Source organism: Carcharhinus amblyrhynchos, chromosome 8 (assembly GCF_965287045.1).
Source record: "Carcharhinus amblyrhynchos chromosome 8, sCarAmb.v2.hapA, whole genome shotgun sequence".
Taxonomy (NCBI): Eukaryota; Metazoa; Chordata; class Chondrichthyes; order Carcharhiniformes; family Carcharhinidae; genus Carcharhinus; species Carcharhinus amblyrhynchos.
In genome coordinates, this window is record NC_137331.1 from 114,899,191 (window position 1) to 114,916,489 (window position 17,299).

At 44.8% G+C, this 17,299-nt stretch overlaps 1 protein-coding gene across 1 annotated transcript; it reads left to right on the top strand.

The window, feature by feature from the left end:
- Positions 1-594: 594 nt before the first annotated feature.
- On the top strand, positions 595-16,944 carry LOC145346849 (tubulin beta-5 chain). Its single transcript, XM_080194677.1, has 4 exons — positions 595-723; positions 1,345-1,453; positions 1,666-1,776; positions 15,686-16,944. The coding sequence occupies exons 1-4, from the start codon at positions 667-669 to the stop codon at positions 16,750-16,752; spliced, it is 1,344 nt and encodes a 447-aa protein (XP_080050803.1). The 5' UTR covers positions 595-666; the 3' UTR covers positions 16,753-16,944.
- The last annotated feature ends 355 nt before the right edge of the window (positions 16,945-17,299 follow it).

The following is a 17,299-nucleotide window of genomic DNA, read 5'->3' on the forward strand; positions in this document are numbered from 1 at the left end:
ACCATTCATAGAGAAGGAAACAAGAGAGTGCAGAATGTAGTGTTACAGTCATAGCTAGGTGGTAGAGAAAGATCAACTTTAGGCCATGCTAAATTGCCCCTTAGCATCAGGGTGACTAACTAGGACAAATGCATGGGGTTGTAGGAATGGGGTTTGGGTGGGATTATGGTAGGTGCAGACTCGATGGGCCGAATGGCCTCTTCTACACTGTGGGATTCTATGGTAATTGGATTTTTTTTTCCAAATGGCTGTGCTGTACAAGATGGGCTGAATGGTCGCATTCTGTGCTGTACGATTCTACCAACATGAAGCCAAACACTTCTGTGCAATTGGAGAATTGGGGGAAGTGGAAATGGTTGAATATCGTTCCTGGCGGAGTGATAACTTTCGTTAGCAACTCACTAAAGAAGGCGGAATTTCGTTTCGAGAAAGAGACGGGAATGTTGTCTCGGGCTCCGAGCTCACTGAAAGCACAAGTTAGGGAACGCCGTGGGTTGTGCTCAGGGTCCCGCCTCTGTGGAGCAGGGGAGGTTTTGTGGTGGGGGGGAACCGCCTTGTCTGAGACTCTGGATATAAAAGTAGGAGAGACGGCGGCTGAGCGGAGAGAGGAAAAAAAAAGACTATTAGGGCTGGGTGAAGCCAGGGAGATCTTAACCAGCAGAGAAAATGCGTGAAATAGTCCATATACAGGCCGGGCAGTGTGGAAATCAAATCGGAAGCAAGGTGAAATCAGTTTGCATTCTCAGTGTAGCACTTTTTTTAAAAAAACAAAAACAACTTCTTGTGCGGGTGTGACTGTTTCTCTTCCTATTTAAATCCAGGAATATGTGTTGGTAGTTAAATTGTTTGTGATTTCACTATTAAAATGCTGTTGGACTTTCTAAATATACACAGCTGACTGATGTGAACAGTTTAAAGAGGATGAGAGTTCTGATTTGTATTTTAAATTTGCTATGTGTTTCTCAGATTGATTTTTCTCACAGTTAATCCAGTTGTGTCTGCTATCTCTCTCTCTCTCAGTCCCTAGTTCAGGGAGTGGCATTGACTGAGTTTGCAGTTAAGTCTAACTCTGTTCACACCATGTGCCAACAGCCAGACTATACATTTCTCAACTCACAGCGATAACGCCCCCAATATATCAGCCTGAAGTCTAAATCCGCTAATCCAACAAAAAATATTAATTGATGGATCCATTAAAAGAATTAAGAATTTAATCTCCTTTAAAGCAGATGGGTCTACATGGAAGGAGACACTAACTTTCAGACTAGCTTAGTTTCTCATTTAGTCAAGATTTTTATTGTTCTCTCCTTTGGCTGACATAATTTTCTGTTTGTTTTTATGAAGTTCTGGGAGGTGATTAGTGATGAACACGGGATTGACCCTGAAGGCAATTATAATGGAGACTCCCACTTGCAGTTGGAAAGAATCAATGTCTATTACAACGAGGCGAGCTGTGAGTGTATTTATTCGATACTTTAAAATGCGGTATTAGCTTGTAACTGAAGGTGGATTTCTGACACTTGGGGGAATTAAAATGCTTGGTACAACCAGCTGGGAGGATGGGGAACCAGATTTTTTTGACTTTAATATCAACATTTTATGTCACTTTATCTTTTTATACATTGTAACTTTTACATTTGTACATCCGTTGTTGTTTTTTTTTAGCTCAGAAATATGTACCCAGGGCAATCTTATTGGACTTGGAGCCAGGGACAATGGACAGTGTGCGATCGGGGAATTTAGGACAGCTTTTTAGACCCGATAACTTCATCTTCGGTGAGTCATGTGTTTGCCAGTAATGTGACACCACTGTGTTGCACACAGTACAGTTGCAATGCCATTTGCTGCAGTCTCTCTCGGGTTTTTTTTGTCGTCGGAATTCCTTCCCCATCGGTCCCCAAGGAAAAGGGGAGTAATACATGATCCCTGAACAATATTCCCCAAATCAATATTCCCTGCTAAGGACAGGCAGAGAGCTCTGAAAATCACTTGATAACAATTCGAAGCTGCAAGAATCACATTAGTGAGTCTTGGAAAAGTAACAGATTTGAACCTATTTGTGTTATTGAAGCTGCCTTGTCTTTGGTAGGTGTTTTCTTTTATAAAATGTGAATTTCTACTACAGCCTTTACTGCAAATACTGATTGCTGCTTTAATGCACAAGAAAGGGATGATCATAGAACATAGTACAGGCCCTTCGGCCCTCAATGTTGTGCCGAGCTTTGTCCAAAACCAAGATCAAACTATCCCACTCCCTATCATTCTGGTGTGCTCCGTGTGTCTATCCAATAACCACTTGAAAGCTCCTAAAGTGTTCGACTCCCACTATCACAGCAGACAGTGTATTCCACAGCCCAACCACTAGAAGAACCTACCTCAGACATCCCTCCTATATCTCCTACCATGAACCTTATAGTTATGCCCCCTAGTAACAGCTACATCCACCTGAGGAAATCCGCTCTATCTATCCCCCTCATCTTATAAACCTCTTAAGTCGCTTCACATCCTCCTCCGCTCTAAAGAGAAAAGCCCCAGCTCACTCAACCTTTCCTCATAAGACCTATCCTCCAAATCAGGCAGCATCCTGGTAAATCTCCTCTGCACTCTTTCCAATGTTTCCACATCCTCCTTTTATAGTGAGGTGACCAGAACTGCACACAATATTCCAAATGTGGTCTCACCAAGGTTTGATATAGTTGCAGCATAACCTCACGGCTCTTAAACTCAAACCCCCTGTTAATAAATGCTAACACACTGCAAGCCTTCTTTACGGCTCTATCCACTTGAATGGCAACCTTCAGAGATTTGTGGATATGAACCCCAAGATCTTTGTTCCTCCACAATCCTCAGACTCCTGCCGTTGACCCTGTAATCTGCATTCAAGTTTATCCTACCAAAATGAATCACTTCGCACTTAGCAAGGTTAAACTCCATCTGCCACTTTTCTGTCCAGCTCTGCATCCTATGTCTGTTTGTATTCTACACAGCCCTCCACCTCATCCACTACCCCACCAATCTTGGTATCATCAGCAAATTACTGACCCACCCTTCTCCAAGTCATTAATAAAAATCACAAATAGCAGAGGACCCAGCACTGATCGCTGTGGTACACCGCTGGTAACTGGTCTCCAGTCTGAAAATTTTCCATCCACCATCATCCTCTGTCATCTGAGACAGTCAGTTACTTATCCAGTTGGCCAAATTTCCCTCTATCTCACACCTCCTTACTTTCTTCATGAGTGTACCATAGTGAACCCTGTCAAACGCCTTACTAAAATCCATGCATACAATATCAACTGCTCTACCTTCATCGACACACTTAGTTACTACCTCAAAGAATTCAGTCAAATTTGTGAGGCAAGACTTACCCCTCACGAATCCATGCTGACTATCCTGGATTAAGCTGCATCTTTCCAAATGGTCATAAATCCTGTCCCTCGGGACATTTTCCATTAACTTACCAACCACCAAAGTAAGTCTAACCGGCCTATGATTCCCAGGGTCATTCCTATGTGTCCTTTCTTGAACAGAGGAACCACATTCGCCACTTTCCAGTCCTCTCGCACTATCTGCACGGACAGTGACGACCCAAAGATCAAAGCCAAAGGCTCTACAATCTCATCCCTTGACTCCCAAAGAATCGTAGGGTACATCTGGACCTGGGTTTGATTCCCGGCTTGGGTCACTGTCTGTGTGGATTTTGCACATCTCCTTGTGTCTGTGTGGGTTTCCTCCGGGTGCTCCGATTTCCTCTCAGTCCAAAGATGTGCGAGTTAGGTTGATTGACCATACTAAAAATTGCCCTTAATGTCCTGAGATGTGTAGGTTAGAGGGATTAGTGGGTAAAATATGTAGGGATAGGGGGTACGCCTTGGGTGGGATTGTGGTTGGTGCAAACTTGATGGGCCGAATGGCCCCTTTCTGTACTGTAGGGTTTCTATAATTGCTATCCCATCTGGCCCAGGGGACTTATCGACCCTCCGGTTCTTCAAAATTGCTAATACCTAATTAAACAGATTCAGAGTAGGTGAAATGGGTTCTATCTGCAAGATTCAGAATCTCTGCACAGAAGCAGATCATTCAGTCCCTCTTCCATGAGCTCTGACTAAGGGATCATTTAGACATGAAACATTGGCTTTATTCTCTTTCCACTGTTGTCTGTGTGGAGTTTGCATATTCTGCCTGTGGGTTCCCCTGAGTGCTCTGGTTTCCTCTGTCTAAAGATGTGCTGGTTAGATGGATTGACCATGCTAAATTGTCCCATTGTGTCAGGGGATTAGCAGAATAAATATGTGGGTTTACAAGGATGGGGCCTAGGTGGGATTGTTGGTCTAATCTCAATGGGCTGAATGGCCTCATTCTGCACTGTAGGGATACTATGGAACATGAACCATTCAGCCCCTCAAACCTATTCCATAATTCAATGGGATTGTGGTTGATCTGTGACCCAAGTCCATTCTCCTGTATTTGCCCCTTTGGACAACAATGTCAAATTGATCTAGAATCAGTTGCCATTTGTGGAAGAAAGTTCCAAACTTCTTTGTGTGTAGGAGTGTTTCTTAATTTCACCCCTGAAAGATCTGACTCTGTTAGATAATCTTTTCCCCCAGTCCTATGCTCCCCAACCAGCAGAAAAAGTTTCTCCCCATCTACCTCCATGAAAACTTCAATCAAATCACCTTAAATTCTCTGGGACTTTTGTTCATGGAATTTGGCTAGGCTGGTATTTATTGCCCCTCCCTAAATGCCCTTGAAGCTGGTGGTTACACTCTAATTGTGTAATCACTCTTTGTAATTTAACCTTTGCAGTCTAGATATCATTCCTGGTAATCTGCATTGCTCTGAAGGTTAGTGTAACCTTCCTAAGGTATGTTACTCAAAACTGCCTGCGGTACTCCAGAGTTTTGGATAGGTCTACCCACTTTATTCTAGTCCTGTAGATTTAAAGACCAGTATTCCTTTCTGGACCTGTTCACGAAATTTTAATAACCAACATATCCAGTGTCTCTGACTCGCTATTGTTTCACTATTTGGAAAGTACTGAGTTCTTTCCTCATTCTCACGTTTGTCTCAGTTGAAAGCAAATTTTTCCATTCTCTTGATCTATCAACATTGCTTTTCAAGTTATCCTTTTGGTAACACTTCCGTCCTTTTTAGTTCCTTTCACCATCATTAATTATGTTTTCTCTTAACTGGCAACCCATAGTGTAATGAAAGTGCTAGTTTGTAGTTACAAAACTGTACTCTGCTATAGAGGTAAACAGTGTAATGGGTGGAGTAACCATCCAGAGCTCAACTGAACTGGTCAGTGACATTCCCTGACCAGGTATAGAGCTATGTAATGGGCCAGTCAGTGAATGGACTGCTTATATGAAGGAGAATGCTCATTGCTGACTCCTCTCATAGCTGTTGGAATGTCTCTTGTTTCAGAATGTACAAAATGCATTTTTTAAAATCATAGCCAATAAAGGAATTGCCAGTACAATAGGCCACTCAGCCTGACTAGTGTTTATCCTCCAGATAATCTTTCTCCCACCTTGCCTCCTCTCACTCGGTCAGCAAAATCTTCTATTCTCCTCTTCCTCATGTGTTTATCCAGCTTTCTTTCAACTTCTATTTGTTATTGCTATCCATCTCCACTCCTTATTGTAGGGAATTCCATATTCTCACTCAAGATTTCACCAAACGATAGGTCCCCACTGGGGTTTGCGCGACGTGAGGATGTTGGACTGAGGCAGTAATGACTCCCGTGGTGGTCAGCCTGATTTCTGGCAGCTGAGATCCCTTTTAAATCCTCATGTTTTGTCGGCTGTGGCTGTTGCTGCAAAAAGTTTATGAATTCTTCGATGTTTGGCTTATCTTCCTTTTCATGAAGAAAATTTTTATTTTCAAATGTGTCATTATTTTCCATTTGAGACTATATTCCTGTCTCCTAAGCATGTACACTCTCATGGTTGCTTGTGCATGTATCATATCTCTCTCTGCTCAAGGATCTCCACTTGAATTTGTCCCTCCCCCCCCTCCTCTCCCCCTCCCTCCCTCCCCCTCCCTCCCCCCCCCTCCCCCCCTCCTCCCCCCCCCCCCTCCTCCCCCTTGGGACACCAAGGGCAAATTTAACACGGCCAATCCTGCACATCTTTGAACTGTGGGAGGAAACTGGAGCACCTGAAAGCCCAGGCAGACACAGGGAGAATGTGCAAACTCCACACAGACAGTGACCTGACACCAGAATTGAACCTGGGTCCCTGGCAGTGAGGCAACAGCACTAACCACTTGTCAGCTGAAAGACTGACAGATAGGATTGGGTTTTTTTTTGGATTATAGGCATTGTAATTACTGACCTTTGCACCAAATTGACCCATTCATTCAATTGATTGTTTCTCTTTTGAATCAGACCACAGAGCAGCTCCCTGATGGGTATATAATTTATAAACCTGCACAGAATAGGGAGAACTTGATTTTCTTTCCGAGTTCATTAAGGTGTTAAGACTGGCTTCCTGATGCCGGGAGAGGAAATGACTGCCTCTTCACTAAAAGCGATACACTGAGGATGGGTTAATTGTGAAATGCCACAGGGCTGAATAAGTTGCTGACTAATGAGTGTTGGAGGGGCAGTGAGGAAGTTATTTCCTTTGGAAACATAGCCTTGTGCAGGAGAAGGAAGAGCAAATACAGGAAGCATGTACTAGACAAGATTAATCTACACAGGCTGCCTTCCCTATACACCCACTTCCCCTGTAATAATTCCTTTATAATCCTGACTTGGAAATAAGTCTCCGTTCCTTTACTGTCACAAACAAAATCCTGGAACTCCTGTCCTAACAGCGCAGTGGGTGTACCTACACCAAAGGGATTGCTGCGATTCAGAGGTGTCTCTCCACCACTTTCTAAGTGGTAATTAGGAATGGGCAAATTTTCCAGATGCACCCATCCAGTAAATGAATGGGAAAAATAATGAATATGAAAAATGATCTGTAGAACGGTATTAAAATAAATTCTACTTACCAAAAGTTCTAGTGTTTCTTTTCACTGCTAAGACTTTGCTTCATCAACCAAGCAATCAAAAATAGAGCCTAATTTAAATAGGAACATAGGGATTATTATAGAATCCTTACAGTAAAGGCCGTTTAGCCCATTGAATCTGTACCAACCACAATCCCACCTAAGCCCTATTCCTGTAACCTGACACATCTACTCTGCTAATCTCCCTGACACTAGGGTCTATTTAGCATGGCCAATCCACCTAATCCGCACATCTTTGGACTGTGGGTGGAAACCAGAGCACCAGGACGAAACCTACGCAGACACAGAGAGCAAGTTCAAATTGCATGACCGAGGCTGGAATTGAACCTGGGTCCCTAGTGCCGTGAGGTAGCAGTGCTAGCCACTATGCCATCGTGCTGCCCCTATTAGGAGCAGACATAGGCAGATTCATCCCTGTGAGCCTGCTCTGCCATTCAATCAGGTTATGGCTGATCTCTCCCTGGTCTTAAATCCACCTCACCATCTGTTCATCATATTCCCTCATTAGAAATAAATCCATCTCCTCCTCAAAACCATTCAACGATTTGCAATCCACTGTGCTTTGGGGCAGTGAGTCCCACAAATGCTAGTCAGTTGCTGTTTGTCACTGTGTTGGACACTTTGTCCTGATACACTTTGACAGTGGGGTTAATCTTCCATTAAGTATAGCAGAGTAAACTTTCTGTATGGGGGCATGAAGTGTAGAAAATAGGAAGGCAATAAAGTGTGCAGCAATTAAATTCAGAATGAAACTGAATTTAATTTCAAAAGTTGCCACGTATCTAAGTAAAAACCATCAACACCAATGATGAGTTTAGTTTTCAAAGCACAATGCTGAGACATTCACTTCAATTGGGAACAGAGAAGTACAGCACAAGAAGAGGCCCTTTGGTTTAGTTAGGGCATCATGATCGGCACAGGCCTGGAGGGCCAAAGAAAACCCTCTATTCCCTCCCTATTCATGAACCCATCCGGATTCCTCTTAAATGTTGCTAATGTGCCTGCTTCCACCACCTCCTCTGGCAGTGCAATCCAGGCACCCACCAGTCTCTGCATGAAAAACCTCCCCCACACACCTCCCTTAATCTTTCCCCCTCTCACCTTGAACCTGTGACCCCTTGTAATTGACACTTCCATCCTGGTTTAAAAAGCTTTGTGCCTATTCCCCCCACACACCCTCATAATTTTGTAGACCTCTATCAGGTCTCCCCTCAGCCTCCGTCTTTCCAGTGAGAACAATCCTAGTTTATTTAACCTCTCCTCATAGCCAACACCCTCGAGACCAGGCAACATCCTGGCAAACCTTCTCCGCAGCCTAACACACAGGTTTGTGCACCAGAGTTCTTTTTTGCTTTTGTCCTGAACTTCCTGACAGCAGAGGCCCTGTTCTGTTTGAAACAGGATGTTTTCCACCAGGCTGGTTTGGGTAGAAACTGCTTTGATATCCAGCTTTTAAACGACTAATGATATTGTGGCTGTGATTAGTGTTCCTACAGGCAGGAACACGGGGAGAAACTCGAACCCAGTTCCCACTGCCTTGACGACTTGGTGGAGGTGGAGTTTTGATCCCTGCTCTCTTCAAATATAGACATTTTATAAGAGGGCAAAATGACTTAGCTGCACAGGAATGATGCCGTTAATGCAAGTTTATTTTTCTCTCTCTGCTTCTAGGCAAGAACTTTGAACCTTTGACCCTGATCCACGTAGCTTGTATTTAAGAGTTTTTAAAAACTGTCAGAGAGACTGCCATACAGCAGCTGAGAGAGATTTAGGTGGCCTCTCTTAATGGAATCACATTGGGGGGAGGTGCAAGGATTCTCAATAACGTCTTAAAATGTATTGTACAGAAACCAGATGACCACTGAAATGTTAATGGCAGCAGTGTTTTTTTTTCAGTGTATAACACATTAAAAGTGTGTTTTGAACAGGGTCAGAGGGTTAAAGTAAACGCTCTCTCTCCTTTAGTTGCAATTCTTTACAATTGACCAGCACAATGAGATGATACAGCTGGAATGTGCTCAACAAGTTTTGCTTTTCTGGTTCAGTTCTACGCCACTGTTTTGAAAATCCGGCCTGACGTGCCACAGTGCGGCTGATACCAGCAGTTTGAGAGGGTTCTGCTTATTCAGCAGCGTGTTCCTGACCTCAGTCAGCACACTCTGCAATTTATTGTCTGGACTTCAGATAATCTGGGAGCGCTGAGGAGGCAAATTATAGCAAAAGAAAGATTATCTCCTAGCTCTGTATAGTGCTGCCATTCCACAGAGTCGGACTGTGATAAATGTGCTGTCATAGAGTCATATCTGAAATCGAAGGGAAGGCAATGGCTTAGTGCTTTAACGTTTTTAAAAGCTTATTTATTACCGTCACAAGTAGGCTTACGTTAACACTGCTATGGAGTTATTGCGAAAATCCCCTTGTCGCCACACTTCAGCATCTCTCCAGGTACACAGAGAATTTAGCACAGCCAGTGCACCTAACCAGCTATGGGACTATGGGAGGAAACTGACGCAGACACGGGGAGAACATGCACACAGGGACCGAAGTCTGGGATCAAACCCAGCTCCCTAGTGCTGAGAGGGAGCAATGCTAACCACATGCCGCCATGCTGCTCTATTATTGACAGACTATTAATCCAAAAACTTGGGTAATGTTCTGTGGGTCTGGGTTCAAATCCTGCCACAGCAGATGGTGGAATTTGAATTTGATTTAAAAAAAAAAAAAATCTGGATTTAAGAATCTACTGATGACCATGAAACTATTGTTGATTGACTGCCAAATGTCCAATCTCTGGAAAACCAGCTAGACAAACTTCAACCAGACTCACTTTCCAAAGAGAACTGAGGGGCTGCTGTGTGCTTAGTTTCACAGTGACATGGCTCACCCCTGCTTCACTGGACTGTGCCCTACAATCCATTGAATGGATTGTACAGCAGCTTCAGGCAGGGCTAGGGGAGGTGGGGTCTGCTTCCTAATCACCTCATAGTGCCTGGATGTAGCAACACAGGCAAGTTTCTAATCCCCAGCCCTAGGATGTCTGACGGTGAATTGCCACCCCTACTACATTCCACAGGCGTTCACCTCCGTTATCCTGACAGCTATTTACATCCCACTCCAAACAGACATGAAGATCATGCTGATAAAATATACACCACTCTGAATAGCCTTGAGACAATACACTTTGTTCATTGTGGCTGGGAACTTCAATCAGGCCAAACTTAAGAGCGTACTACCAAATTCCCACCAACACATCTCCTGTTCCACCAGAGGCCCAAACATCCTAGACCACTGCCACAGAAATATCATTCTATCCCCACCCACACTTTGGAAAATCAGATCACAAGGCTGTGCTCCTGTTCCTCACTTACAAGCAAAAACTGAAGTGGGAGAATCCATCAGAGAGTTGTGCAATGTTGGTCTGAGGAATTGGATGATCTCCTAGGGAGCTGCTTGGAGTCAGTGGACTGGTCAATATTTAAAAACTGTGACCAGTCTGAATGCCACTACAGTAACTGACTTCATTAAGTGTGTAGAAGACTGTGTGCCAAAGAAACAAATCCATGTGTTCCCCAACTGGAAACCATGGATGAACAGGGATATCTACTGCTTGCTGAAGTCCAGGTCTGAGACGTTCAAGTCAGGCAACCCTAACCTATACAAGAAAGCCAGATATGTTCTAAGGAGATTCATCAAAGATGCCAAAAGACAGTGTCAAACCAAACTAGAGTCCCAGGCTAGCCACACTGACCCCTGCCAACTATGGCAAAGTCTGCAAGACATATCAGGCTACAAGATGAAGACATGTAAAATCGCCAGCTCCAACGTACCCCTCCCTGATGAGCTCAATGCATTCTATGCCTGTTTTGAGCAAGAGGTCAGTGAGAACATGCCCTCCACCCTGGATGAACCTGTATGTGGGGTCACCATTTAAGATATCAGAGCAGCTTTCTTGAAATGAACCCTTGGAAAGCAGCTGGCCCGGATAGGGTACCTGGGCAAACACCCAGATCCTGCATGGATCAACTGGTGGGATATTTGCAGACATCTTCCTCTTTACTATCATCCTGGTGCCTAAAAAACCAAGCCTTAATGACTATTGTCTGGTGGCTGTGATATCCATCATTATGAAGTGCTTCGAAAGGCTACTTATGGCACGAATCAATTCCAGCCTCCCGGACTACCTAGATCCACTACGGTTTGCCTGTCACCACAGCAGACACCATCACCGTGGCCCTGCACTCACCCCTGGATCACTTAGATAACAAGGATAACTATGTCAGACTCCTATTTATTAACGACAGCTCAGCTTTCAACACTATTATTCCCACAAAACTCATCTCCAAACTCTGGCCTGGGGCTCAGCTCCTCCGTCTGCAACTGGACCCTGAACTTCCTAACCCATAGACCCCAATCAGTAAGGACAGGCAACAACACCTCCACGATCATCCTCAATACTGGTGCCCAACAAGCTGTGTTCCCAGCTCACTACTATATTCCTTTATACACCAATGACTGTGCGGCCAAATTCCCCTCCAATTCGATTTTCAAGTTTGGTCAAACCACTGTAGTGGTTTGGATCTCAAATCCTGATAGAGTCCAGAAGTGAGATAGAGAAACTGGTGTGGCAGCAATAATCTCTCCCTCAATGTCAACAAAATGGAGATTATCATTGACGTCAGAAAGTATAGTGGGGAACATGTTCCTGTCCACATCAAGGATGAAGTAGAAAGTGTCAAGCTTCAAGTTTTTAGATGTCCAATAACCAACAACCTGTCCTGGCTACCCACCCCCATGCTGACACTATCGTTAAGAAAACCCCACCAACACCTCTACTTTCTCAGAAGACTAAAGAAATTTGGCATGTCAGCTACGACTCTCACCAACTTTTAGATGCACCATAGAAAGCATTCTTTCTGGTTGTATCACAGCTTGGTATGGCTCCTACTCTGCCCAAGTCAGCAAGGAACTACAGAAGTCATGATCGAAGCCCAGTCCATTACGCAAAACAGCCACCCATCCATTGACTCTGTCTACACCTCTTGCTGCCTCGGCAAAGCAGCAGCATAATCAAGGACCCCTTGCACCCTGGACATTTACTGTTTCACCTCTTCCGTCGGACAAAAGTCTGAGGTCACGTACCAACCAACTCAAGAACAGCTTCCCTGCTGCTGACAGACTTTTGAATGGACTTACCTTGCATTAAGTTGATCTTTCTCTACACCCTAGCTATGACTGTAACACTCCATTCTGCACTCCTCATTTCCTTCTCTATGAACGTTATGCTTTGTCTGTATAGTGCGCAAGAAACAATACTTTTCACTGTATGATAATGACAAATGTGACAAATCAAGGATTGTCAGGAAAACCCACCTGGTTCACAAATGTCCTTAGGGAAGGAAATCTGCCACCTTTTGTCTGGTCTACATCTGAGTCCAGAGCCACAGCAATGTGGTTGACTCTCAACTGCCCTTCAGGGGTAACTAGTGATAGGCAATAAATGCTGGCCGGCCAGTGATACCCATGTCCTATGAATGAATTCAAAGTTTTAAAATCTAAGCTGATTACTTATTGTACATGATGAGGTTCTGATCTCTGGAAGGATTATTCTGATCAGATTTTTTATTCATTCATGGGTCATGGCCATTGCTGGTTGGTCAACATTTATTGTCCATCCCTAGTTGTCCTTGGAAGGCAGTTGAGAATCAACCACATTGCTTTGCTTTGACTCTGGAGTCACATGTAGGCCAAGCCAGTTAAGCACAGCAGATTTCTTTTCCTACAGGGCATTAGGGATGTGTCTTTCCAACAGTTGACAATGGTTTCATGGTCATCAGTTTCTTTAATTTCAGATTTTTTTTTATTGAATTCAAATTCCACCGTCTGCCATGGCAGGATTCGAACCCAGGTCCCTAGAACATTAGCTGAGTTTCTGGATTAAAAGCAATAATACCACTAGGCCATCACCTCCCCAGATATTGGCACAATGAGCTAATAATTGTCATTATTATTTGGGTGGCATAGTAGCACAATGGTTAGCACTGTTGTTTCACAGCTCCAGGGACCTGGGTTCGATTCGCAGCTCGGGTCACTGTCTGTGTGGAGTTTGCACAATCTCCTCGTGTCTGCATGGGTTTCCTCCCACAGTCCAAAGACGTGCAGGTTAGGTTGATTGGCCATGCTAAAATTGCCCCTTAATGTTCTGGGATGCTTGGGTTAGAGGCATTAGCGGGTAAATGTGTAGGGATATGGGGGTAGGGCCTGTGTGGTCAGTGCAGACTCGATGGGCCAAAGGCTTCTATGATTCTATGTAATACTAGTTAGCTATTCAAATCCCATCCAGGCAAGTTAGTTGAAGTGAATTCAACAAATCTAACTCATTAAAAGCACATCTGCTCCACCTGGGAAGCTGCTACCCTTATTTAGTCTGTTTTACATGTGAGTCCAGTCCCAAAATCTGATTAACACCCACTGAGCAACTTGGAAAAGGTAAACCAATGTTCCCTCTAACTTCCCTTGACTGTGTATGGTCCTTTCCCTGTTGGGCCAGGCCCCATTGGCCTGGATGCGTGCGTCTTAGAGGGAATACTGCTTATACACAGCTTGCTTGACTGTTGCTGCAGGACGGACCACCCACCCACACAGTTTACAGGGAACGTAAGCCCAAGAAAAACATTTTTAAAATGAAGTTCTTTCTCTGAAGTAGGGAAAATCAGAGAGGCCAATAATCCAGTTTCCTAGAGACGGATGGATTGAAAAGGTTTACCCTCTCAGTTGGGCAATAGGTTGTAATGTGATGAGGGTAGTTAACAGAAAGGAAAAATGCAGGTACAACCTAAAAACCTGCTCATTATACCCAGTCAGAAATTGAAGCTGCCATCCTGTGCTTAGATTTTTTTAAAACTGAGCAAACGATTCATAATTCCACTTGTACAAAGCATTGTGAAAAATGGGATTATCCAAGCTGCACATTAGATTCTGTGAGGCTGCTACCTGGCTGAGGGTCCCTGTTCGGATAAGGGGTTGGCCATTTAGGGCTGACAAGGGCAAGTTAATCCAAATTTGTACATTTTTGAATTCTCCAGTCCAACTAGCTGTGCATCCTCACTCACTTTTATATTTTGAGGAGAAATGTTGGATGGAAATGTGGAATAAAGAAAAGTGTTTTAATTTCCTGATAGTTTTCTAAGGTAGGGACATGTTTGGCACATGTTTGTGGGCTGAAGGGCCTGTATCGTGCTGTAGTTTTTCTGTTTTTCTCCAGGGTTGAGCACAGTCCTGGAGATTGATTGATTTTTCAGTATTTAGAGACTCCAGGCTAATCCTGGAGGGTTGGCAGTCGCCTTGTCTGGATTGGCTGAGTCCTGTTAGTGAACATTAGGCAGCTGAAATTTTGGTGCAGGGGAACAATACAAAACAGAGCCACATTGTTTGACAGAACATTTGTCCTCTGGCCCAGCTGCATATTGATGGGACGGACTCACTGGTCGGTTATTGTGGAGAGTAAGTTACACTCTATCTTTGATAGAATGTCAAAGGGACACCAGTACATTCAATCATTCTGTCCGCTTCATCATCCTCCACTATTGGCCTGGTGGCACAGTGGTTAGACAGCTGTCTGACAGCGCCGGGGATCCAGGTTCAATCCCAGACTGAGGTAACTATCTATGAGGAGTTTCCATATTCTCTCAGGGTTTCCTCCAGGTGCTCCGGTTTCTCCCCTCACTCCAGAGATGTGCAAATTAAGTTGATTGGCCACTTAGCCGGTTGACCAAAGTAAATATTTGGGATTATAGGGATGGGGCTTGGGTGGGATTGTCACCGATGCAGGTCTGATGGGCCAAATGGCCCCTTTCTGTACGGATTCTATGACCTTTCACATTTCTTCACTATTTGTGCAGAATTTCTCAACACTGTGTAAAGACATTCTAAAAAGCCAATAATGTGAGAATAAGATAATAATTACTCAGTATTCAGCAGTTGGGATAACAAAAGTGAGTGTATGAGACGATTATAGATCGTAAGCATTAGGTAGCACAGTGGTTAGCACTGCTGCCTCACAGCACCAGGGACCCGGGTTCGATTGCCGGCTTGGGTCACTGCCTTTGCGGAGTTTGCACATTCTCCCTGTGTCTGAGTGGGTTTTCTCCGGGTGGTCCGGTTTCCTCCCACAGTTGGAAAGACGTGCTGGTTAGGTGCAGTGGCCATGCTACATTCTCCCTCTGGGTACCCAAACAGGCACCGGAGTGTGGTGTCTGGGGGATTTTCACACTAAATTCATTGCGGTGACACTAATAAATAAACTTAAACAATCTTATCGCACAATTGTTGATCTCACCAGGCGTGTGCGTTGATCTGTGATTGTAGGATAAATGTGTTGCTTTTATATCTGTGGCGTTTAATGCCATATTAAAAGACACATGAAAACCAAAGGTTTATTTTGATAATTGAACCAGATTGGCAGTTTAGATGTAAAAACTCTGACTATAGAGGCTGGTGCATCACAATCTCCTGGACTTAATTTTAAGAACAAAAACTTCGCAAAACACATTTGTGATTTGAAAATGACAACCGGATAGTTTGCACTGTGAATAGAATTCCGATTCTAAGGTTAATTAATTAGTTCAAGTCAGCCTGTAATCATTTCTCCCCTTCTCTCTGTCAGGACAAACCGGAGCGGGGAATAACTGGGCCAAAGGACACTACACAGAGGGTGCTGAACTTGTGGACTCGGTAATGGATGTACTGAGGAAGGAATGTGAGAACTGTGACTGTCTCCAAGGGTTTCAGCTCACTCACTCGCTGGGAGGCGGCACAGGCTCCGGCATGGGCACACTCCTGATCAGCAAAATCCGTGAAGAGTACCCCGATAGAATTATGAACACCTTCAGCGTCATGCCATCTCCCAAGGTGTCAGACACGGTGGTAGAGCCGTACAACGCCACCCTGTCGGTTCACCAGCTAGTGGAGAACACGGATGAGACGTATTGCATTGATAACGAGGCACTGTACGATATCTGCTTCCGTACTTTAAAACTCACCACTCCGACGTATGGGGACTTGAACCACCTAGTGTCGGCAACAATGAGCGGGGTGACCACCTCGTTGCGCTTCCCCGGACAGCTGAATGCGGATCTGAGGAAACTGGCCGTCAACATGGTGCCCTTCCCTCGATTGCACTTTTTTATGCCCGGTTTTGCCCCCCTGACTGCGAGGGGCAGCCAGCAGTACCGCACCCTTTCCGTCTCCGAGCTCACCCAGCAGATGTTCGACGCCAAGAACATGATGGCGGCCTGCGACCCCCGGCACGGGCGTTACCTGACCGTCGCCACGGTGTTCAGGGGGCCCATGTCCATGAAGGAGATAGACGAGCAGATGCTCGCGGTCCAGAACAAGAACAGCAGCTACTTTGTGGAGTGGATTCCCAACAACGTCAAGGTGGCCGTCTGCGACATTCCTCCCCGGGGCCTCAAAATGGCTTCCACCTTCATCGGGAACAGCACCGCCATCCAGGAGCTCTTCAAACGCATCTCCGAACAGTTTGCAGCCATGTTCCGCAGAAAGGCTTTCCTGCACTGGTTCACCGGGGAGGGCATGGACGAGATGGAGTTTTCGGAAGCTGAGAGCAACATGAACGACCTGGTGTCGGAGTACCAGCAGTACCAAGATGCAACAGCGGACGAAGGCGAGGAGTTTGACGAGGACGAGGAGGAACTGGATGAGGCTCAATGAAGCAAATGACGGACTGTTCGACCTTTCGACTTCTTCACCTAGGAAAGATTTCTGAGTTACGACATGTGATGTTCTAATTTAAAGCTACTTTTTGTCAAGTTCCCCCTCCCCCACTCGCTGATGTGCCTTTGCTATAATTAACAACTGAAATGTTCAAAATAAATGTTGGAAGTAGCTTGTAGATCGGGGGGGGGGGGGAGAAAGAAACAAGATGGTGACTGGTTTTTGTATTACAGGTTGAATTTATTAAAATGCTACAACACTAATGCCAGCAGGCTCATTATTCTGGCATTTTTTCAGATCTGTCTACGTTGCACAAGTGCCTCGGCAGTGTGGAAATAGTTATCTGTAGTCGAGCTTTGGTCAAACAGCTTTACTTCAAAAGTAGTGGCACGATGGTTAGCACTTTGGTAGGAATAATGGTAGGAAGAATTATCACTTACGTGGCCTGGTGCAGTAGGCGACGGTGCAGAGGGACCTCGGGGTCCTTGTGCATGAGTCGCAAAAACCCAGCTTGCAGGTGCAGCAGGTGGTCAGGAAGGCGAAT